The sequence below is a fragment of the Mandrillus leucophaeus genome, unplaced genomic scaffold (genome assembly GCF_000951045.1).
Source record: "Mandrillus leucophaeus isolate KB7577 unplaced genomic scaffold, Mleu.le_1.0 Scaffold397, whole genome shotgun sequence".
Taxonomy (NCBI): domain Eukaryota; kingdom Metazoa; phylum Chordata; class Mammalia; order Primates; family Cercopithecidae; genus Mandrillus; species Mandrillus leucophaeus.
Window position 1 is genome coordinate 228,755 of NW_012104220.1, and position 26,193 is coordinate 254,947.

Below are 26,193 nucleotides of genomic sequence, written 5' to 3' on the forward strand. Positions count from 1 at the left end.
GCAGATACTTAGACGCTCATCTTCCAGTCAAAAAGGAGTTTAAGAATTCCCATATAAAATTCATACTCCCTGGATAACATCGGTTTTAAGATCTTGTCCCATAATACTTTCTGGCATCATTACCTTTCATATTTTTTCAATTATCCTATTCGTCACACATAACTGAATGTTTATCACTCCTAAAACATGACATATACTCTATCACATTTAATCATGCTATCTTTTTGGCCCATAAAACCCTCCCAATTTCTCCTTTTGTTGATGGATCACTCATTTATGTGCTGATAACCACACTAACTCCACTATGTATTTCAGTTTGCCTCCAATTAGATCTAACTCATATGTTTGCTGTCTCTGATGAGAAGCTTCACGAAAACAGAAACTCTGTTATTCTTCTGAGTCCCTGAAGTGTGTAGCACAGTGTTAAAATGACTGCTGAATAATACAATGAATGAATAAACCAGGATGACACTGAAGTGAGCCAACATCCTTCTAGGGCTATGAAATGTTCATGGCAATTAATTGAGGATAGCCGTTTAGAGCTGCTAGTGAAAATCTTCTGCATAATTTACCTCCCTGGAAAGAATCATCTTTTATACTTTGGTCAAAAACATATATAGTTTTTCTTCTACTAAATGCAGAAGCAAAAGAAGTATTTTCTTTGTTTTAGCCATACAATATATATTTGTCAACTCTTAAAAACACAATTTCTTTAATAAAATCTGCAATCTGATTTGATTTAAACTTATCTTTATGCAGAAGATTTTAATTATGCAAAGTTGGAGTTGATTACCATAGAACTTAGGCTGTTTGGCCTTAAAAATATTAACTCTAAGATAAATACAAGAGAGGTCTTCAAGTATCAACAGATTGTCACAGAAAAGGGGAAGGTAACGGAAAGTAAGTATTAACAAATGAAGTAAATTTCTTAAAACTACAGATGAGGACAATATAAAGGGTAAACATAATGGATCCATTTAAGCAAGACTATGTGAAAAGTTTTTAATGGATGATCACATAGTCTTAACTATCTGCCCTGGATAATTAAACCTTTGAAAAACATTTTATAGTCCTATTGTAATAAGCGTATTTCACTGAAAATGCTGGTCAGTATGTAAACATGAAATAATGTAGTAACATTTTTTTCTCATCTGTAACCCGTAATACCTTCCAAGTACCCAAACTACCATCAAACATATTTCCTTTACTCAGATGATAAAAATCATTCCAGATATAAAACACATTCATTCAAATATTACTTATAATGGAATTAAGAGCTGAATAAGCTCTCTAAAAGACACAGCTTCAAATTAATTTGTGACTCAAAAGTAAAAATTTTATCCAGTGTTAAAAAATTTTAAATAAACTCTATCTACTTTAGCTCTTCCAATGTTTCCTCCAAAAGACAGTTTAAGACTTAAAAATTAACATTTTAAAAATTCAGCTACAGCAAAGTAGAGGACAGTTCAATAATCTAAAGAAGTCAACATCATTTAAAATTGTACATACAAAGAAGCACACTCCAATGATTTTTTACTTCTTAGATATTAAAACACATGAAATGAGAAAGTCAAAGTTATGGGACAGTTAGGACAGGTAGTGACCTCTGACCAAGTAGTTCTCATTTATGTAGAAAATAAAATATTAATTTTTAATTAACATATATTTTTTATTTTGGTGTTATGGCATTCAGCAATGTGCTTTAAAATCTATGTATTTTTAATATTTCTGAGAAAGACTAGCATGTTTATGTACATGTGATTACTTTGGTCTTTCTTGAGGGATAGCTTTCAAATATGTCCTGCAGTAGATAAGTTTTTTGGTTTAATTTTACAGCTACTATTTGCTATAATTAGTCTTAATAAAATATTATAGAAAAAGATTTTGAAAAAATTAGATTGACATAAATTTTAATGTGTTGCCAAAAAGATAAAAATATAAGTTCAGTTTATTATTTGCATGTTACATATCTACCCTTGTTTTGTACCCAATTTTGAATGAATGTATGAACAATACTCACTTTTCATTTTTTAATCAATAAGATAATCAGGCTAAATACTGAATGGACTTGGTAACAAAAAATATCTTACTATGTTAAAAAAAAAAAAAAGAAAGCTAAAATGATGGGACTTACATTTTTACTACATGTATATTATTATTCTTGATAACTATTCTACAGGGGAGAAGATGACAGGCTAAAATGTCAAGCCAATCTAATTTTATTCCACTATTTATTAGTTAGGAGTACGGACCTTGGAACTAGATTTCCTGGCATTGAGTGCCAGGGCTTGGTCACTCAAAAGTTAAGCGAATCTGAGCAAACTGTTCTTTCTGTCCTACTTTCCAAATCTGTAAAATGGGATCCATAATGGTAACTACATTTAGAGATGATGTATTACTTGTGAAGGGCTAAGAACAGTTGAGTGCCTGAAACAGGACAGAAAAATGGTTAGCTAATATTAGTATTCATATTCAGCAAACTTTTGGCTCCTAGGATTGAGACATTTCATTCTAAGCTACAGTATTTTAAAAGTTTGTGTCACAAAATGATGACGTAAAAAACTCTTAAGCAGGCCAGGCGCGGTTGCTCATGCCTGTAATCCCAGTACTTTGGGAGGCCAAGGCGGGAAGATCACGAGGTCAGGGATCAAGACCATGCTGGCTAACACGGTGAAACCCCGTCTCTACTAAAAAAAAAATATAAAGAAATTAGCCAGGCATGGTGGCAGGCACCTGTAGTCCCAGCTACTCGGGAGGCTGAGGCAGGAGAATGGCGTGAACTCAGGCGGCGGAGGTTGCAGTGAGCCGAGATCGCGCCACTGCACTCCAGCCTGGGCGACAGAGCGAGACGACTCCGTCTCAAAACAAAAAACAAAAAACAAAAAACAAAAAACAAACTCCAAGGAATAGAGGTGGAATCTAAGGAACTAGTATTAACTTAATAATTTTCGAGCTATTCCTAGGGTGGCAACTATTGCAAAGGGATCTATCTAAGCATTTTGATAGCGGAGCCAAACTTTATACAGAGATTCAATGGTGGCAGAAAACACAGCAAATCCCTTCTACCAATATCAATGATCCAAAAAGCCTAGTTCTTAGAAACCAGTATATATGCATCTTCAAAACCCCTTTTCACTGGGGTTTCGTTTTAGAAAAGTCTACTTAATGGCCTACATCACAATAATTAACTAAAAGTAGCCTTACTAAACCACGAAAATACCATGCCATATTCTTGTTCTTTCTAAGCTCTGGTTCAAGAAACCCAAAACCTTAGAAGCAGCATTCATCTCTGTAGGAAACCCTGAACAGCCTAAATTTATTAAATCATATCTGAAAGACTATAATGAATCTTGTTTAAACACACACACACACACACAAAAGTAAAGAACACAAGCCATCACCTACATATATTGTAAGAAAATATATGAGTATTACTCTATTACCTCACTACTGCAATACTAATTAATATGTAATCTGTCTAGTTTTGTAGTTTTTCCCTTCATCACTGTAGATGAAATGCAATAATGTATTTAAGAAAGCCACATTTCACAAAAGACTTTTTTAAATTGTACATATCATCCTATTCAAAAAGAACAGAACAGGCAGACTACACAGAAGTACACATACAACAACAAAAAACACCTAAGAGATCTAAATCCTCTCAATGAATAAACAGCTCACATGCACACCTGGATGGGTTTGTTCACAATTATGTATACAAGAAAAGTGATTTATAATCTATTGGTATTTACTGAGAAAATATTAATGTATCCTGGTCTTCCATTTATGGGCATGAATTCCTTCTGAGAGAAAGATTTCTAAATTTTAATTAATTTTGCTTAGTCCTTTATCCACCCCACCCCCTTCCTTTTTTGGGCCATTGTTCAAGGCCAAATTAAATAATTACATACATCGGGGCTAAGGTCACCATTTCAAACCACTCTGGGCTACCAGAACCTGCAAACAACTGACAGTTTCAAAAGTTTAAAGCAGACAGTGGGAAGAATCTATAATGTACCTGTTCATAAGCTGGTTTAAGTACTTACCTGAAAACAAAAGCTGGGCAAAAACTGAAAATTAGCAAATAAATGCAAGAATTTAACTAATTGTCCTGCACAAATTGAATTACAAGGTTGATAATTCTAGTTGATGAAGGAAAATTCTACTTTATAAAGATTTTCAGCTAATTAATGTAGAGAAGGAATATGTGAATTAGGGGAGAAAAAGCAATATTTGCAACCCACTAGTGAAATTAATTAAGGTAGCAACCATTAGTGTATACTAAAATCATTAGCAGAAAAAAATGTAACGAAAGGATCAGAAGGTCAACACCCAAATCCACAAAAGTCTTAAAGCATCATTAAAATCACTAAAAGTGGGGCAACCAGATATTAGGTGTCTCCTACTGAGACACAATAGGAAGCACAAGAAGCACTTAAAAAAAGAAAAAAAAGAAAAAAAAAACAGGCTCTAAATCTTATTAAGCCTTTGGAACTAACTTTAAGTTTATATAAGAAACGCAGCAGATAGAGGAAACAAGTTAACATGACACTCTAAGGAAACAGCAAGGCTAGTCTAATCTGTGAAACTTTCTAAAAGGATAACCATGTCACTTCATAAGTAAACGGATGTGAGATTGGGAGTAGAGAAAGGGAGAGGACTATTAGAGACTGAAACAGACTAATGAGATAAAACAACCAAATGCTATGTGCGGCCCTCCATAGGACCTTGTTCTGAACAAATCAAACTTTAAAAGCATTTTCAAGATAATTGGGGAAATTTTAATGTAAGTTGGGTATTTGATGACATTAAGAAATCATTGTCAATTTTGATTAAGTGTAATAATCATATTATGGTTTGGTAAGAAAATGTAATTATTTTAGAGAGACTATGGTAATATTTGAGAAGACATGTCATAATGTCAAGGATTTGCTTTAGAATACAAAAGAAAAACTGAATAGATAAAACTAAGTGTCAGCGCTATTGAACCAAGATGACAGGTGTATGGGATTCGTTATATTAGCATACAGCTTAAATCTCTAATAATAAATTAATAAATATTACCAAATGAATAACCCATACAAATGTAACAAAGAAAGAAAATCAAAATAAGTTTTCCAGTTAATTTTATGTATCACAAATAGATAGAAAATAAAAAATTCAGTTTAACAGCTAATTAAAATTATGCCAGCAGAACTGTACCAAAATAGATTTAAATGACGTTAACTAAGTCACAAGTTATTTTCTGTGTCAGTAATTCTCAACTCTTGCTACACAGTAAAACCATCTTGAGATCCTAAAAACATAGGAATGCCTGTGACCCACTCCAACTATTCTCAGTCTGGGGTAGAATTTGGTGACTTCAATGTGCAGCAAAATTTTGAGAAACAATGTTCTATAAGACCTACATGTTTATCTTTATGAATAAATGTTGTATCTGTTCACAATGATAACTATTTTAACGTCAATGATTTCCTACAAAAGATCTGCTTTGCCTTTCTTTTAAAAACTTTATGATGAGAATGCCTGTTCCTCAATTTGAAATACAAGGAAAGCTCTAAAATAACTATTCTTTGTACACACTCTTTCTCCTAATTTTTAGAATGCAGACAACATGATCATGAAAAATTACTTCCAGCAACTTTTCTAAGTGATCTACCCCTTAATAAATTAACTACACCTCTTAACATGAGAAAACGATTATAATGATATCTCAATTTATAATCTGAAGGATTTTTGATCACCGTGTTCTTTGAAACAGATATGTGAATGACTAACAGTCTGCCACATTTGTGATTATGTATTTAGATGTCAGATTTTTAAACTCATTACAAAGTACTCAGTCTCCTTTCTTTGAACAAATTACATTTTCTGAGACACTATGATACCTAGCATTGAAGAAAACAGAAAAGCCAGATATAAATGTTAGTCTTAAAAAAGTACTGTGTAAAATAAATCAATTCAAATTTATAGTACTGATTCTAAAGTAATTACATTCAGTCAAGTAGCTAGATCTAATATAAAAATCATACAAGGTAAAGGAAGCCCAACACAAATATTTAGCAAAAGAGTATCACCTTATATTTGTGTTCTTACAAAATTTTTGAAACAAATTCAATTACTTCATTTTGAACAAGTACTGTTTCAGGAAGACTGAGCAGGAAGTTAATCCCATCAATACTAGTTTGTTGAAGTGATCTGATTAAATAATTAGAGGAAAAGATTTAGTTACTATTGTAAAAGGCATGTCCTCACTTATGCCATATTGGGTATCATTGTAAACAATGTTTAAAAAGCAAAAATAAAGGTGGAAACTGAGATCAAATATTCACCAAATGTATGAAGAAGAAAATAGTGTCTTCATGTCGTACAAATGAATACTTTGGGATTGAGATCAATTATTTAAAAAGGTAAGATTATTTAAACATACTTTTCCAAAAACTGACCTGTCTAACATATGTGAATAAAGCTGAAGGCTTGGCTCATCCAAAACATGCATATTAATATCCTTACTACCCATTTTATAAAAATTATTGTACATCCTAACAGAAAGAATGAAGGTAAGCAATTTAGAGAATTGTGACTGTCAAATAAACATTTAAAGACTGCAAACTAAATCTTAACAGAAATTAAAATAATAGACATTTTCCTATCAAATTAATCTTGTGAAATTAAAAAATAATATGCTGGTTCGGGAAAAAGTAGGACACCCAGCCTCATATATAATTAAGGTTAGTTTAAGTTAATATCACCTTTAGATGAAGAAATTTGCAAATAATGTAAATAGGCTTTAACATTTTCTTTGACCCAATAATTCTAATTCTAGGAATCTAGTCTAAGAAAATAATTTGAGAGGCAAAAAAGTACAAGGGTGTTTTAATAAAAAGTATGGAACAGCCTACATGTCCACTTTCAAAGGTACAACATATCCACTAACATGCTATGCAGGTATTAAAACTATATTTCAAAACAAATTCTAAGTAAAATATCAATTACAATAAAAGATAATGCAAATCTGCAAATACAGAGCAATTTTAATTTTCTACAGAAACATGTATTTACATTAAAAATATAAAAATAAATGGTTATCTCTTGTGAATTATCAAAACTTGGGTCCATTATCTGATTTTTAAAACCTTTAACTCACCTACTTTCAACCTATTTTTGAGTATACTTAAAAAGCTCAGTTATAACAAGATGCAAAAACATTAAAACAGATAAAAAATGAAGTCACTTAGGAAAGGCTAAACATTTTTTCCTTTTTCTTACGAGGCAGAGATGAAGAAACAAAAATGCATTATACTAAAAAATTCAACACAGAAGTGGAAAAAGACACTAGACAATTTTTTGGTGAAGGGAAAAAGACACTAGACAATTTTTTGGTGAAGGGAGGAACTTAATTTACATGCTTTTAATGTAAAAACGTAAAACACTTAAAAAATGAACAAAAGCTGTCAAGCATGGTGGCTCACACCTGTAATCCCAGCTCTTTGGGAGGCTGAGGCGGGCGGATCCCCTGAGATCAGGAGTTCCAGACCAGCCTGGCCAACATCGTGAAATCTCATTTCTACGAAAAAACACAAAAATTAGCCAGGGGTGGTGGTACATGCCTGTAGTCCCAGATGCTCGGGAGGATGAGGCGGGAGAATCGCTTGAACCCGGGAGGTGGAAGTTGCAGTGAGCCGAGACTGCGCCACTGCACTCCAGCCTGGGCCACAGAGTGAGACTCCGTCTCAAAGAAAGAAAAAAAAAATGACTTTATTATTGTTTTAAAAGTTTCACCAAGGTCATAAGATCACAAGGAAAATGCTGAAAAATTCCCGAGAAGAATCCAGGTGACTTCTAAACAAGCTTCCCACCCAGGATCCAAACGCATCTAAGTATATTCAGATGGGCAAATACACATAGCTCAGTATGGTCCAAAGAAGTGATTAGTAGTCCATTGTTAATGCTAGCTGGAGTTTCTCGGTATTTTATCTTTAAATTGTTTCTAAGAATTTTTCAACTTCTTAGAAACTATATGTAAAATCTTGATGACACCATCTGTTTTAATAAAGTAATGTATCTGCCAAGTGCCTAGCTGAATGCTTATGACCTAGAAGCCACTCAATAAATTCTGATTCTTTCTATAACAATGTCTATCAGTAAAGAGTTTAATAATCTATAGTAGTAATTATAAGCAAAAACCATGTTTCACTGTTTCACTCTTGACTTTGCCTTTAAAAACTGTACACTGTGAAATATTCAATCTTATTAACTTGAATTACGAATTCAGCTAGACACACACAGAGGGGTAGAGATTCTGTCAGGAAAGAGTGTAAGTGACCTAAAGCATCTACTGCAGTCATAAAAAACACTATGACTTGTGCTAGATATACCAGAAAATTCAAATAAAGGGTCAGATTTGTTTGTTTAAAGTTGCCAGAATTAACAGGTAGTTAATTCTGATTAGTTACTAGAATCAAATATCAACTGCCTTAGAGTATCTTTCTCTACATATATACCACTTACAGATTTCAGATTCACAAACTGATGGCATGATTGTTATATACTGGGAAGTAAGTATTTCCAATAACTACTTCATTGTACGATTTTTTTCTTTTTGAAATGATGGACATAAACTAAACTGTAAAAGCTAGTTTGTCAACTATCAATTTTGAGTTCCATATGTATAAAAATCATGACTTAAAGATAATCTTACAAATACTAGAAATCAAGAAATACATCAAATAAAAGGAGACTCTAAAATTCCATCTTATAAAATCACTTTGCATATTTTACTTACAAAATAATATTTTCCTTTATTTTTTTCTTCATCTTGATTTCACTCTATCAACTATAAGCTGCATATGCTTGCACTGTATTTTTTTAGGTGGCTCAAGTCCATTGTGGTACAAAGTAAAATATAAATGATTAAGACAAAATGCAAAGAAATAGCAAAATTAATTTTACAGAAAATTTCTTCTAGTTTGAATTGTTTAAAGGCCACTACAATATGCTTCAAAAAAAAATCCTACATGCCTCCACCCATTATGTATGTTTTGTCTCTTAATATTTCACTGTTTCCATGCAATGCTAAATTAAAACAATCAGATCACCACTGAAAAACACACACAAGAACTTCAGGCCTAGACTTAGGCATAGTGACATCAAGTTTAAAGTGTAACTATGGCATTAAGAATTCAACAGTATTTCTTCATTAGAGCTTTTCTTCTTTTGTTCTGGGCGAGTGGCATGGAAGAGAAGCTGAAGGTATTAAAAGGAACAAAACTAACATAATTTTACGTAGAGTTACGGAGAACACTTTGGGTTGTTCTTAACAGTATTAATATGCCTTCTCACTTGAGAAAAAGAAAACTCATGAAACCTAACACAATTTGGTAAGGTCCAAAATGGAAGGATTCATTATACTTACTGGTACTTTTCCATTTGGCAAAATGGGAGAAAAGTGGTTAACACAATAAAAATCATACCTAAGAGAGATGTCTCCTTGGCAAATGCTGCAGCAATAGCTGGGTCCAATGCAGGTTGTCCATCCCCAGACGGAAGATCAGGTCGAGTATAATCCCTACTTTTATCATTGTTGTATTTTACATTCAAATTCACAAGTTTGGAAAAATCAATCCTTAGGGTACAGCAGGCATTATAAATATTCTGACCATCTAGGGCCTGTAAAAGTGAATAAAGTACATCAGCAATCTTAAACAAAAAATAAAAATTAGTGAAAGTATAATTTTAATAAAATTCAGCAACAAAAACTCGAACTTAAAAGCTACCAGGAAAAGGATTCCAATTTCATACATCAAATTTTGCTATTCCAGCTGTCCATGTATTAGTTTCCCCCAAATATTATCTTCTTTAAATAGAAAATGCTACTTCAACATAAAATACAATCAGCTAAGCATCCATGCTAATACTTTTAATTGTAAAAAATTGCAAATAGGTTAATTTAATAAAAAAACTAATAAGGATCACAAACAGGAAGTCCTGCAAAGTAGTGCCACACTACTCTGCTCAATAAGGTTAATTTTATTATACATATATTTATTGCTGGATGGCAGTACTTTGATGATTCAGTACAGTTTTATAAGGTAACTGCTATTTGATGCCACATTGTACAAAGCTGCTTCAAACCAAATTATCCTAACACATAATAGCAATTCCCATAAAATGAGGCAAAAAAGAAAAAACTATTTTCCTTAACCTGAAATGTTCACCCCCAATCAGACTGTCTTGATGAAATTAGTAAATCCAATGTCATTCCAGAAAAGTTCTGAAACTGACAAGTGCCAGGTCTAGGATTAATTAAAAGCCTAGAGTCTTTTAGGTCACCTTAAGCAAGTTGTTTAACCTCTCTGAATCTCAGTTTCTTAATTGGGAAAACAGGAATGATGACAATGGCTGTCATGGTTCTTCACAGGGTTATTATGAGGAGTAAACTAAAGACCACATATGTGAAAATACAACATAAAGGACTATGTTACTGCTACGATTATCTTGTATTTTTTCTGCTCCTATATAATCACCATTTGTAGTTCAGCTGGATAGAAGCTGGAAACAAACTAGAAAACAGGTGAACATACTGTTAACTTCTCATTAAAAGAATAAACATGTCGTGTTATGGAAAAAGTAAACCTCTACAGTTAGCTTAAGTATATAAAGCTTTTAATTCAAATATTCTCACCTCTGGGAATATAAAACCTTTTCTCTTAATACACGAATTTTTTACGTGACTAATTTACCTAGCTAAAAACTAACCTAGAAAATAATTCAACACAGGTTCATCCACTTCAATACAGCACTGGTAAAAACTCAAAGGGACTTCATACATATCAGGATTTGAACTACATTTGGGTTAGGCAAGGTACCTATCATCACATAAAAGTGGAAGCCATGTATCAACTTTATCAGCCAGAATAACATAACTATTAATTCAACACCCTGGTGTAAAGGCAAACAAAGCACTGAAGATAGGTATTAATTTACTAATGTAGCATTCCTATAGGGAAAATGTAAGATAAGTAATAGAATTGACATTTCTACACAACAGGTAAGTATCAAAAGGAGTAGCAAAATTCACTCTTAGGTGACTACTTCAATGTTATCAAAGAGAAAATGATACCTTATGAGAAAAGATCTGGCTTTGAGTCACAGTATCTAGGTTAATGCTAAAAGTGCTGATACAAAATTACTAAACCCACACTATGTTTTTTAGGAGCTGAATTCTTTCCCAGCAATACTGAGGGCGACTGCCAAATTATCTAACAATTAATATGCCCATTGTTAGAAAGCCCTCCAGGAACCTTTGAAGTTTTCTCCCTTTGAACATTAAAACAAAAACAAAAACATAAACTTTATGTAGGTGGAAAATACACAAGTATACCTAAGGTACAAGAGCTAGAGAAATAAGCAAACAAGATGTAAATTAATCATCTGTTAGCAAAAGAGGAAAGAAATAGGAGTTGAGGATGCATGAGAACAAAAATCCAGGTATTTTAAATAGTTGACTAAAGTAGGTGACCACAAACAAGAAAGGGAGTAAAATCAAATTTAAAAAACATATGCAAGCTCACTTCAAGCTCATGTATTTGCAAAATCCCAAGAAAAGCAGTAGCACACAAACCAGTCCTGTGGTTCAGCAATCAGGAATGCGGTGATCTTGTTGGAGTTAAGATTTCTGACAGTAAAAGCTCAAGACAATTTGCAGAAAGACCTTCCAAATGTGCCTACTCACAGTGAAAGTTTAGACAGTAAGCAAAAACAATCAGAAAAAAAATTTTCATGTAAATTTGAAGTTTATGGCTAAAACATGGAAATCAAAACACAGGAAAGATATTAGGCAAAGAAAGCATAATTATAGCAGCACAAAGAAACATTGCATATGGACTAAAAACATGAAAAGCCACAATAAAACTATTTCCATTTTTCAGAATGTTTACTATTTATAACTTACTTTTTTGAAGAGATTGTTGGGGATCAGATTTAGCACACGATGAGAGAAACCATAACTTCCAAATTCTTTAAATATCTACTTTTTAATTTTTGGCAAGTCATGAAAAATTATCAAAATCAACAACACAAAATTAAGCTTATACTACTAATGTAATATTTCAGACTAATTATTTACCACTATCAACTCCACCCTGGTAGATTATGCAGGATTTTCCTAAAGCATCCTAAAACCACTGATTTCATCATAAATTCTCCATTAATATGAATGTAAAATATACAGATTGTAAATTAAGCAGATGTCAAGCAGAATCTTTGCCCAAGATATTAGGAAAGGACAATCCATTAGGTCTCTCAAAGAATCTGCATAAAGCAATGTGTACTCTGCGAGAAGGAAATGAATGACACAATCTTACTTTCACAAATGTTTTACCTCATATTTATTTTTATTATTAGTGATGAAATGGAATCTCCTGGAAGAAATAAATAATAAGAAACAACCCACTTATACGTTAAAATAAAATGATCATATAAACAGGACTTCCAGAAGACACAATATCACTGTCCAGTGTCAACTAGATATTCCTAATAAACACATAATGTTTCCGAAAAGCTGTTTCTAATAACAAAAACCAAAAAGAACCATTTCCTACTCATGTGTGTTATAATGTAAGGACTATGTAAAACAATTTTTAAATCCCAGGTGAAAAGGAGATTACATTAGCTGTCTTATTATACTGTTAAAAAGACTGGTATTTTTATGCGTCAAGTAATTATATTCCTCAACATTACAAAAGCTGAATTAGAATGCCAAGAAGGCACATCTTTGCCTAATACACTACTTTCCAATAAATAAACAAGATTTTCTAAAAGGTATTAAGGTGTTTCCTTTAATAAATATGAGGATCGAATAAAATACTTTTTATAGATAATTACGATTGTTACTATGACTTCTGATTTTCACCCTAAATGTCAATGCTTAATACAGCAGAGAATAAAGCAGACATGGTACTCAGAACTTACAGTCCAACAGAAAATATACACATTTAACAAATTAAAAATTGTATGTGTGGCACTGATAACTAAGAAAGGAAGGGATCTAATCTAGTGGAAATGTTACAGAAGACTTCTCTCAGAAAGAGACTTCTAAACTGATACTTGAAAGACAAAGAGAAGCAGAAGTTGGGCATAAAGAGATGAAGAGAAAAAAATAGTATTAGCAAATGGAACAGCAATCTGTAAGATCAAGACATCAGAGAAAATACAGTGTATGCAAGCTATTTAAAGAACTCCAACATAGCTAAAAAGGCATGAGAGGAGAATGGAGAGGCAAGCTGAGGATTGATTTAGAGTTTTATAAGCCATGATCCATGATAAGAACTGTGGACTTCATCACAAGGACAAAAAAGTCACTAAAGGGTATTGTGATTAGAAGCAATATGACTTGAGGATGATATCATTCTTAGTACTCTGTGGAAAAATAATGGAGGCAGAGGAAGATGTCAAAATGGTGAGTTCAGTCAGAAGGCCAAGGAAGTAGAGACATAAAAGAGAACTATTACTACATCAATGCTACTCAAATCATGATTCACGGTCCAGCAGCCCAGGCCACTTCGCATGAATAGAAGTCTGTGTCAAAATTTACGTCAATATCAACATTAAGTATACTGTTTGCTAGAAGTATGCTGATTTCAGTGTGACATACACTGACTACCTTGAGAGACCAGCATCTTGAATAACACTGGCTTAGACTGCAGTGGCAGCAAAAGAGTTGGAGAAAAAAGGCCAGATTCAACAAAAATTTAGGAGGTATAATCAATAATATCTAATGATAGGCTGGAAGGAAGGGGAAAAATACCATGTTTTCTGGCTTGTTAATGAGACTGAAGTTGGTATCTTGCACTTTACTAACAGTAGACACCAAAAACAGGAGCTGGATTGAACACACTAAGTTTGAAGATAATCATTAGACTGCCAGGTTCTTAGTGTGGGTCTCTTAGGAAAGGTCTGAGCTAGAAAATGTGATGTGAACACTGTCTGAATCACAGAGGTTTAACGGAGCTGTGAGAGCAGGTGAGGCCTCCCAGGTAGAAGGGGAGTGACATGACAAGGAAGAAACAGTCAGAGGGGTAGGATAAATCTAGGTGAGAAGTATCAGAGACCAGGAAGAAAGAGAATTTTAAGATAATGGTGCACAGTGTCAAATATTATCTAGATATTAAGTAAGACAAGGACTGAATCATACCACTAGCATTTAGCTACTCTAATAATCACTGGTGGCACTGGGGAAGAGTAATTTGGGTCAACAGTGCTAAAACCAAATTATAGTAAGTAGAGAAATGAGAATAAACAACAAGGATAGCCTACTTAAGAAGTCATGAGTGAAAAGGGAGAGGGGAGGCAGGGTGATAGAAAGTAGAGTTATAGATGGATGGATTGAAAGTTGAAGGTAAATTCATTTAAAATGAAAGAGGCTGAGAATACTTGAAACTGGTGAAAAGTGGCCAACATAGAGAGAAACAAATGAGAAAGAGGGGATGACAGACAGTGCAGTCTCTTGAGAGGCAGAAGACGATAGGCTTTGGTGTTTATTGGTCTTAGACAACTAAACATCTATGCCTTTTATTAGAAGAGAAAGACAAGTGTGAGTATTAGCAGATTTTGCAAGAAAAACTGATGAGGCTTCCATGTGATTTTCTTCTTCAAGCAAGTGAGAGTGACGAGAGATATGGTAGAAGGGAAAATTTCTATCTGATAGAGGCATTGTGAAAAACAGAAAAACTGTTGACTGAAGAAATGTGAGGAGATTTTTAAACTAGAGTAGGGGGCTTCTTTGTAGTTGATGCTGATGGATTTAAACTGGTACCAATAGTCAGATTATGTTATTATGTGATATTCTCTAGGTAAAGCCCAGATGTAGGCATGTAAAATGAACATTACTGTAGTTATCAAAAATGTAAATTTTACCAAAGGGTCTAGATTACAAGGTAATGGGGCAAAGCAAGTTTAGGAAACAAATTTATTTTTCCTTCTCTAATAAGTGAAGTGTGAGTTCTGATACCAGAATAAGTACTTAATAAAACAATTATCTACTGTCTTAGAATTATAACTTTAGATCTTTGTCAAGAAGACCTGAGTGCATAACTGTGCACAAACATCAATATTATAGTTGGATGCTTAGTATCTGTTCACAGAAGATTAAACGAAAATTGCAAACAGTTGACATTGAGGTACTTTTATGAGATTAAATGTAATCATGTATTACTTCAGACAAGATACACATATAAACTATTTTCCCCGTAAGAATTATAGCTCAAATACAGTATAATCCCCAAATTTCATTTAATTGGTCCTTTAACAAATACTTTTCTTTGAGGTCAGAAGAGCAAGGAAAATATTCCACACCAAGAAAAATGTAGACTATATTTAAATGTTTGAAGTTGTGAAAAATGTCACAGAAACCATGATTTCTAGATTGTCTCCTAATCATAAAACCTCATACCACATTGATTTTGGTAGCCAGGGCATGTGAAAGGAGGATAATCATTTTTTGGAAAAAAAAGAATTCTAATTGTCAACCTATGTCTGAAGAGGAAAGCATAATAAGATTAGATTATACCTGAGAACCAGTGAGGAGCAGCATAATGAAAGAAAGGCTGAGACTGAAAAAACGTCTACCTTATAGGTAGTGTTCATTATAAGTAATTCACCTTTAAAACTTAGCATCCTCTTGTAACAAAGGGGAAACCCCTGTTTTGCTGATAACATAGAGTAGTGGTCAGAAAAAATGAGACTATAGCACTTGGTAAACTATTACAATTATGCTATTATTACTTGTATAGCCTTTCTGCTACCTACAACTAATTTTGCTCCAGAAATGAGGTTGTGAGGATGCAAATGCAATGAAACAATTATAAAAAATGGTCTGGGCTCCACAGAAGTAATCTTGATCTGGAAGAAGCATTTAAGTATTAGAGAGAATAATTAATCTGAAAGTAAAAGAACGAACGAACGAAAGAAAACCAGTTAAGACAAATGTAAGCTTATTAAATGGTTTCATAATAATGGCTTAATAATGAATTTTTAATGGCTTAATAACGGAATAGTAATAATAATGAGATACTATGGACAAAAAGTTAAAGAGACAGAGCAAAAGTAGATTTCAGATATACAAACAGAAGATTAAGGTGCTTGGAAGCAAAGATGTGGTTTGCAGTTTTCAGTGGCAGCCTTGACAGGAAATTTTACATTTCTCAATGACCTCACATCCTCCATAAATAACAATGACAAAAAAGATAAATGATATAAATAAAAAGTGACTAGAAACCTATTCATAAAATCTTTAAAAAAAAAGACATTAAATATATAATTTTAAATAAACTGAGAGCCTATCATAGCATTTGAGCCACATCTGAGTATTTCAGCCAAACTCTCTTGAAAACTAATTACTTTGAAATTCCCACTAAAAGCTACTTCAAATTTTATGCAGGTGCACATCCCCAACATAGTCCTGCTTTTTTCTTGAGAGTACAAACTTGTGTCCTTAAATTAAAAAAAAAAAAAAAAAGAAAGTAAAATAATAGAAGCCTACATTATGGTTAACTACAACTATGATTTTCCTAAAAATAAATATTTCTTTTTTATGACAAATATTAAGGTTTCTTAATATTATTTTAATGCTATCAATTTCTACTATCTATACTGCAAGATATCATTAAGTATATACATATACATTTCAATTTTAAAAAATCACTATCTCAAAAGAAAGACTTACTAGTTTTGCTTGTTGAGCATTTACTGGATCACCATACTGGAGCAAAGCTTGAAACTGGTTGTTTTTTGTAAATGTGATTATCTTCAAAACAGCACCAAACTTAGAAAATATCTGTTAAAACATTAAAAATAAAACGTTACTTATTTACTATATTATTATTTCTCTAATTTATAGGTAATTAAGCAGATTAAACTTACTTGGTGAAGAACATCAAGTGTTACAGGGTAGTACATGTTGTCAATAATTATTCTAAGTACTGGACTCTGGGCTGGAGTCACTGCACTCTCGCTAACTGTGGTGCCACTAAGAGGAGTATTTGCTGTCTGGACAGCTGTCACAGCTTGAAGAACTGCTTGAGCACGCTGGAAATCAATATTATGTAGTTTAGAAACATACCCACTATTGTCACATACTTTGCTACCTGTTACACTACTAGTTCACTTTGTTCCTAGAACTTACACAGATTAAACAACATTTAATGGCCACCCAACAAATATTTTTAAGCACCTGCCATGAGCCAGGTACTACCTGTTTAATAAATCAAATATTCTACTAGTATTTCATTCAAAAAAATTATCCAGGCTTTGAATCAATGTTGAACAAGCAAAGACATGATATATAATTTATTCTCAAAAAACAAGATGTAGTTTTACAGACACATGTATCATCAGAAAATGTTTTAAACAGAAATCTAGAGAACAAAAAAACTTTAACATTAATCACTCCATAAAACAGTTACATTGTAAATCTCAACAAGGGGGTTACTGAATTATCCAAGAGAACTCCCATAAAGCTTATTATTTCTAATAAATGTATGCGCAGAAAATACATTTTTCATACTACACTTAACTTCTGATACCAAAATTTTTAGAATAGAAATCGATGTGTAGTCCAGTCCAAAACCAAAAAATTCTCAGGTAAACTTCAAGATATTATATGAAGGATATTTCCCATACATTTTACGGTATCAAATACACCATCAATTATAAAATGCACTATTGTTTTAAGTATGACTAATAGATGTTGCCAATTAAACTATGGAAGATAGACTACTGTAGGACACATCAAATTTCTGAGATTTTAAAATGTGAAAAAATATAACCATAAAATTGAATAAACATAGTATTTGTAGGAAATCTTCCAATCAAATATTATGTTAAATGCTCCCTCCAAAAGACTGCCTTTATTACTATTATCCCTTTCCTATTATTATTATGACAGAGTCTATGATACGGACATAATTTCTTTCTACCTTATCTGTGGTCAAAAAACAACAAAGGCAAATAGTTCTAAAGTATAACAATGACAAATACCACAAATACTTATACATAGCTTTACAGTTTGAAAAATCTACATTAACAGTTAATGAAAGAGAATACAAAAGAATTAAGATACTTAGGAGAATAAACAAGAACAGTCATTTTACTAAAATATTATATAATCACAGATCACATGGCTTGAGAGTCCAGATACATATCTACACAATCATTTAAATGTTACTTAATTTTATCTATAAATTTATATATTAGCCAAAATGACTTACTAAAACCCAACATTTTGAAATGTAATAGATTATTTATTTTAGTAGACATCTTGATACTATTATTGAAAAACTAACTGTAAATTGGTAAAATTAGATTTATAGAGCAGTACCTATTCAAATGTTTAAATATATTTAAATATTTTAAGTAGCTCATTGCAATATTATCTTCATTAGTGAACATGTTCTTATGGTATTTACCTGTAATAACAAGCATAGACTACCACAACTTAGAAAAACACTAACATCTACTGCTTCAAATAATAAAATGTGTTTTTTAAAATAGGAATCCATGATCATGGTATAAAAGTGGTGTAAAAGATTAAAAATTCCGCTGCAACTCTGTCATCCATTCTATTTTCCCCTACCAACCCCTTACAGTATTATCTTAGGTATCCTTCCAGAGATACTAGCTACATCTACAAGCATATATATATACACAAATATTATACTTATTCCATACTTTTTTTCCCAATACTATTCATATTTTATTCAATACTATTCATACTTTTTAATTCAATACTATTCATACTTTTATTTAACACTATTCATTGTTCTCTATCTTCCTTTTATGGCTTAACAATCATGTTCTCCCACACCAGTAACAAATTACTTCATACATTTCTTTATGATTTCATTTTTTTAAAGACTTCATATATTTTTTCTTATAATTCATGGAGCAGAGTTGGCTTGCCAACGTAGATTTTAAGAAAACTTCTTACCAAAATATTACACACACACAGAAAAGGACACAAAACCTAAGTATAAAGCTCCATAAAATACCACAAATTGGACATCTCTGTGAAATAACTACCCAGATAAAAAACGACATATTATCAACACTCTGTAAGCCATACTCATGCTTCCTCCATGTTACAAAAATGGAATCGTATCAGATGTATTCTACTTAAGTTTGGCTTCTTTCAGTAATGATGATGTACACTACCCATGTTCTGCACGTAGCAGTAGCTTGTCCATTTTATTTACCATACAATATTCCGACCGGGCATGGTGGCTCACGCCTGTAATCCCAGCACTCTGGGAGGCCGAGGTGGGTGGATCACCTGAGGTCAGGAGTTCGAGACCAGCCTGACCAACATAGAGAAACCCCGTCTTTACTAAAAATACAAAATTAGCCTGGCATGGTGGTGCATGCCTGTAATCCCAGCTACTCGGGAGGCTGAGGCAGGAGAATCGCTTGCACCTGGGAGGCAGAGGTTGCGGTGAGCTGAGATCACGCCATTGCACTCCAACCTAGGCTTGAAACTCCATCTCAAAAAAAAAAAAAAAAAAAGGCAATATTCCACTAAATGAATACACCACAACATATTCTGCTGCTGATGAACATTTGGATCACTTATAGTTTTTTGGACTACTACAGTGTTCCATGAATTTTCTTGGACATATCTTTTAACATACATATGTATGTATTCTCAGGTATGTTAACTAGGAGCGAGTTTACTCCTCCTAGGAGTAAACTTTGAGTTTATGTCAAAGAATAGTATATGCTCAACTTTAGTAGATATTCCAAGTTTTCAAAACTGGCTGTCACCAATATTTTATTACCTATCCTTTTAATTTTAGTCACTCTGGTTATGTGCATAGCGGTATCTCATTTGGAGTTAAGGCTCTCAATCCAAACCTAATCTACTCTTTGCTTATCAGGGGATAGCTTTTAGGGGAAGTAATAGCTAAAGGGAGACCTCAAGATATTTAACACTGGTCATGTGAAGTGTGAGGTGGAGGAAGGTTGGTGCAAAAGGCAGGCCAACCCACAATATTCCATGCATGAGGGCAGTGACATAATGGCAGCAAACAACTAACATCAGGAGAAAGCATGCCAGGTTACAGGATACACCATTACTTTTGGGACAGAAGCATAAGCAAATAGGGTGGAAGTAGAACAGAGGACAAAAAGCACTAATCTCAGAAAAGGCCTTTACCCTGAGCATGAACAGGACCTACTGCATGGGAGTAACTTAGATATGTGCATTTGAGAAAGATACGCACTGGCTGTACTAGGCAGAAGAAATTCCAAGAGGGAAAAGAAAAAGAAAGTAGTTTATAAAGATAACTGTTGTAGTAATATAGCCAACAGATGAGTGTGTTTGAGCAATACAAGTAGCAGGAAAGATGGAGAAAACCAGGCAGATAATTAAAAAGTATGAACTAATAGGACCCGGTGATTTCAAGAAGGGATGTGGAAGAATTCATGGTTAATGCATACCCATTTGCATGTCTTCTATTATGAAACCCTATTAAAATGCCTAGAAGTGAATGAATATAAAATAAACAAACACTGAAGGGAGGGAAGGTCATCATTAGCTGAGAATAATTTTATCAAATTCCTGGAACACAGAAAATGAATGGAACCAAATAGACTGGAGACACAGTGAACACACAGCAAACAGGAGTTATATTGGTAGCAGTCACAGGAACCAAATTAGAAATTGGCAGGTTCACAGGAGGAGGGAGTGCGTGAAAAATGGATGAACAGAAAGTCTAGTTCATTAACAAAGAGCTAAATTTCTCTTCTCCCTCCTCTGACCAACTTGTACCCTCACCATCAAACAACAACAACAAAAAAAACCTCTCTCTTAAAGGCACCAGAATTTCCTTCTTTCTTTATTTCTTTTTTTTTTTAAGAGACTGGGTCTCATTTTGATGCCGAGGCTGGAGTGCAGTGGTGTGACCAGTTCACTGCTGCCCCGAACTTACCTCAGTCTCTCAAAGTGCTGGGATTACACGCACGAGCCTAAGTGCCCCCCTGCTGGTACCAGAAATTCTAAAGGGAGTTTTGTGACCCAGAATAAGAGCTCTTTGGTATTTGGGGGGGGATGGGAGTAACAGCTTGGTAGACACTCTTCATTACTTTATCCTAGAGGAAAGCAGACAACTTTAACAAAATATAATTGTCCATTCTGAAATATGAAGAGACAACAAACGGGGGATGAAGAGAGTGAGAACAAGATAAACATAAATGCTAACACTGAAAAAATAACTCAGCAGAGAGTGATATATTTTTTAAATACTGTAATTAGTATCCTCAAAGTACTGCTGTCACAAGACATAACTGACTACAAAAAAAAAGATGACCAAAGGAGATTGAAGGGCTTTAGAAAATGAAAAATAAAATTGTAAAAGCATTTTTTTCAACAGAAGAACTTTGCACTGATTATTCCTTCTGTCTGAAGTAAGTGGCTTATTCCCTAACCACTTTGAAGATCATTATTCAAATATCCCCTCTCAATGGGGCTTCCAACGGTCATCCTAAGTCCCCCTCCTCCACATCCATGCGTAGGCGCCAGCTTTGTTCTTTTTTTTGGCAGAGTCTCGCTCTGTCACCCAGGCCGGAGTGCAGTGGCGCATCTGGGATCACTGCAAGCTCCGCCTCCCAGGTTCAAGCAACTCTCTCTGCCTCAGCCTCCGAGTATCTGGGATTACAGACATCTGGCACCATGCCCAGCTAAATTTTTTTTCTTTCCTTTTTGTATTTTTAGTAGAGACAGGGTTTCGCCATGTTGGTCGGGGGGGGGGGGGGTCTTGAACTCCTGACCTCAGGTAATCCGTCCGCCTCAGCCTCCCCAAGTGCTAGGATTACTGGTGTGAGCCACCAAGCCTAGTCCCCAGCTTTATTCTTTACGTGTTCCTTTTGTTTAATCTTTTAACATGAGAATGTGCTTGCAAATTACTTAAATAATAATGAAATAGAAATGGGACATTAAATGCCATTTTAAGAGGACACTGTGTGCGCTAAGGGAATAAGGAATAAGCCAAAGAAAGAAAGACAAACGACACATTATCTCACTTACATATGGAATCTAAAAAAGCAGAACTCACATCAGTAGAGAGTAGAAAGATAGTCACCAGAAGCTGGCGGAGGGAGGAATGAACAGGGAAAGGGGAGATGATGGTCAAAGTACAAAGTTTCAGACAGGAAGAATGGTTCTGGTGATCTACTGTACAGCATGGCAACTACTGTAATGCATAATATTGTATGCTAATGAGTTGACTGATGGCTGGCAGCCCCACTTCAGGATGGGGACTGGTCACCTGAAAGACCAAGGCATGATTAGAGGCTTATTATCCTTTGTACTATCCTATACAATAAACTAGTAAATCTCAGTAAATGTTTCCTTGAGTTCTCTGTGCTGCCCTAGCAAATTAACGAAATCCAAAAAGGGGGCTGTGGGAACCCTAACTTAAAGCTGGTCAATCAGAAGTTCCAGAGGCCTGACTTGCTGGTGTCTGAGGACATCTTGTGGGACTGAGCCCTCAACCTGTGGGATCTGATGCTATCTCCTGGCAGATAGTGTTGAAACTGAGCTAAGTTGGAGAACACTGTAGACCTGACTGCTTGCTTGCTATGCGGAAAAAAAATTCCCTCACATTTCTGGCCGCAGAAGCCTTCTGTGTTGATTGTTGTGGTGTGAGCAGAGGAAAAACAGTTTTTCCACATTCCACTGTATACTAAAGGAATTTTAAATGTTCTTACCATAAAGAAATTGTAAGTATTGGAAATGATGAGCATGTTAACTAGCCATATTTGGTCATTCCACTATATATATGTATTAAAACATCACCTTGAACACCGTTAAGTATATACTATTGTTTGTTAAAAATAAGTTAAAAATGCAAAAAAAAATCTAAGTAAAAAGAAAGAACAGCAGATATTTTCTTTTGGTATTCTTCCTCTTGATAATTATTAGAAGCGTACATTCTTTTTCAAAAGAAATTAAAAATTCATCATCAAATTAAAAAAACAGCTGAAATTTCAGTCCTATCTTTTAGGTAAAAAGTTTTACAAGCTTATTTTTCATAAACTATCTAAACCATTTTGTCACTTTGTAAAGTGACAAAAATCTATGAGGAATAGTTTTCCGTTACATTTCTATTAAGAAAAAGTCTGTATTTTACTGACAGAGAAAGATATCATTAGTTTTAAAACTATGTTAAAACAGCGAAAGTTTTAGATAATTACAGCAGTCTTATAATGTAGGTCAGAAAACATTCTAATGCTATTTTTAAATACATTAATTTTAAATAATATCTTCTACATTACATTTTTAAAACATCAATACATTCATATATTCTTCATCCTTAAGATTTCTTTTCCAGGAAAACCATTAACATATCTTCAAAAATTTTTTTCCATAAGAAATTAAAACTTATAAAAAAAGTCAAATAACCAAAGGCACTGAACTTCATACCTTAAATTCTAAGCAGGAGAGTCGTATAAATAGTTTATGCTAATAACAAATCCTACCTGATAAGCTTCTCCACAAAAATTTTAACTTGCAACAAGAAAAAGAACATTTGATCAGGGGTTTAAAGAAATTCAAAATGACATAGTATTTAATACTCAGAAACATTCTGCATGAAAATACCTTAAAAATAACAAGAAAATGCCTATAAGGAACATCTGAACAGGTAAACATTTCCTTCCTATTAATGTTTATGAGATTCATAATATGTTCTAGGCCATTTTATTTATGCACCTACACATACTTACTTGGTTTAATGTATTATCTGTCTTTAGTTCTTTGTGATTCGAGTACTGGATATATATCGGTTGGTTACGAAGATGAGGTGTCACGGCAGAATAGTAATTAACCATAGTAATAGCTGCTTCCTCGGTTGCTAGTTCCAAAAATGCCTGAAAATTTAAGTAGCACAATTTTTAATACTATAAATTCAAATAAAATTAATATCTGAGCAATCTATTCAGCTGATTTTAATCAATTATCTAGAATATAATCTTTCAAGTTACTTTTAAATAAGTAGAATTAGAAATCTCTTGTTGAAGTTTAGGTATACAGTTAAAGCTAACCTCAGAAGAAAGTTAGAACTGAGTACATGCTGCTTCTACCTTCCACCTATGATTTTTCACACCCACAAATCTATTCCCACAGCAAATGCTAGAGAAAATGTAAATATTTTCTAGCATCAGAATTTTACCACTTCTACCCTAGAGAATATATGATTTCCAAGTCATTTAAAAAGCAGTATAATTATACAGATACAAAGAAAAACATTACAAATTAAATGACAGATTAACATTAAGTATATAAAAGGGAGTGTTAAATTTCATAAATTATTCTAAATGGCATCATTTAATATTTTTAAATAAAATTGCATATTCTCATAAAGTAAGCTTAAGGAAAGATGCGACTAGTACTTCTACTGATTTCTGATATCCAAGACAGAGCCACAGTAAAAGAAATACTTCATTTGTATTTTCCACAATTTCATAACAATTACTCAATTACAGCCCTAAAGTGAATTCAAAAGGCAAAGTTTAAAAACTACAGTGATTCATTCAGTTTGGCTACCTAGCATTAGTTTCCCACAGATACCTACTTGAAAAACTGAGAATACGACTTCTGTTCTTTAAGAAAAATAACCTACTATTTTCTCCCTTTTACAATTAATTCACACCTGCTGGATAGTTTGGGGTTTAACATTTCATAAACCCCAAAAAAAGTGTACCTGATTTTTTCCTTTCAGCATAAGGATGTTGGTCACCTTACCAAAAGGTAAGCCTAAAGCAATAACTTCAGTTTCTGTTACTTCCCCAGGTAATTTTCGAATATGAAGTACACGAGAAGGAGCACCATCCATTTTATCTTCTCCTTTAAATTTTTTACTATCATTACCATTGGCTGAAAGACATTAAAAAATAGTCTTTATATATCAACAATAAAAGAATGTATGAATCTTCCTATTTATGTAAAAAACTACAAATTTCCAAAAAGAACTTAAAAACGTATCTGAGAATACTTAAATAATTCTTAAAAATTCAAATGCTAGGCTTTCAAAGGAATAAAATCCCATCCACCTATTATTAAATGAAATTATCAATTAGTTAAGATTGCTGTTAATGTGTTTCTCAACAGTATTATAAAGAGTAATTATTAATAACAACAACATTAAAATGTAATCTCATAAAGAAACTGTCCAATGACTAAAGAATACAATCACAGTCACGTGCCACATTAACTACATTTTGGTCATTGACAGGCCACATATACAATGGTGGTCCCATAAGATTATAATACCGTATTTTTATTGTACCTTTTCTGTTTAGAAACATCAATACTTACTACTGTGTTACAACTGCCTCCAGTATTCAGAACAGTAACATGCTATACAAGTTGGTTGCCTAGGAGCAAAAGGCTACATATACCATATAGCCTACATGGGTAGCATGTTTGTGTAAATGTACTCTATGACATTTACGCAGTGACAAAATTACCTAACAATGCATTTCCCGGAGGGTATCCCCATCACTATCTCCAAGATTTATGACTGTATCTTGTAATTTAATCATCTTATAATGAACTAATATGAATATTTTTAAAAGTGAAAAAACTAGGTTGACAAAAATTAGGAAGATAATTTTACCTGAGAAATGATAAATTGTTCAATTTGAAAAACGTACTTGAATGTGGGATCAAAGAATGTAAAGTTTACAAAACTGATAATGCAGTCAATCCAATTATGGCTTATCTACAATGAGCTTCTTCTAATATATTACTATTACCATCTAAACTACCTAATATTTTGTGACTATTAAGATCAATATACTCTAAATCACTCATGAACTTAATTATCTTATTCTATTACCATGAAATTTAAAGTAATATAATTTAATCAACAAATTAGTTAACGGCCTTCATTCCAAATCTTCACCAAAAAATAAAAACATTATTCAAAATGCCTATAAAATAGGTAATATTTAAATAGAGTTGTTTGAAGGACTTGCAATCTACTATGCCAAATCAATGGTTCTCAATCTTTTAGGATCTCAAGGATATTTCTGAGACTGTAGCTAAAATGAAGGATCTTGACACATTCAGAAATATACATGTATACTCCATTTTGTATAAACCTTTAGGTAATTTATAGTATTTCCCAAAACATTCAACAC

General features: G+C 33.3%; 1 protein-coding gene across 7 annotated transcripts in view; it reads right to left on the reverse strand.

Moving 5' to 3' along the window:
• Window positions 1-26,193, reverse strand: part of PTBP2 (polypyrimidine tract binding protein 2) — a 93,460-nt gene that overhangs the window by 20,246 nt on the left and 47,021 nt on the right. For all 7 annotated transcript variants that reach the window (XM_011991480.1, XM_011991479.1, XM_011991478.1 and 4 more), the window contains 5 exons: window positions 24,753-24,925; window positions 23,776-23,919; window positions 16,921-17,085; window positions 16,724-16,834; window positions 9,474-9,669 (listed from right to left, as the gene is read on the reverse strand). In XM_011991480.1, coding sequence (XP_011846870.1) covers window positions 9,474-9,669; window positions 16,724-16,834; window positions 16,921-17,085; window positions 23,776-23,919; window positions 24,753-24,884 — 748 coding nt within the window. In that variant the 5' untranslated portion in view covers window positions 24,885-24,925. The remainder of the gene's footprint in view (window positions 1-9,473; window positions 9,670-16,723; window positions 16,835-16,920; window positions 17,086-23,775; window positions 23,920-24,752; window positions 24,926-26,193) is intronic.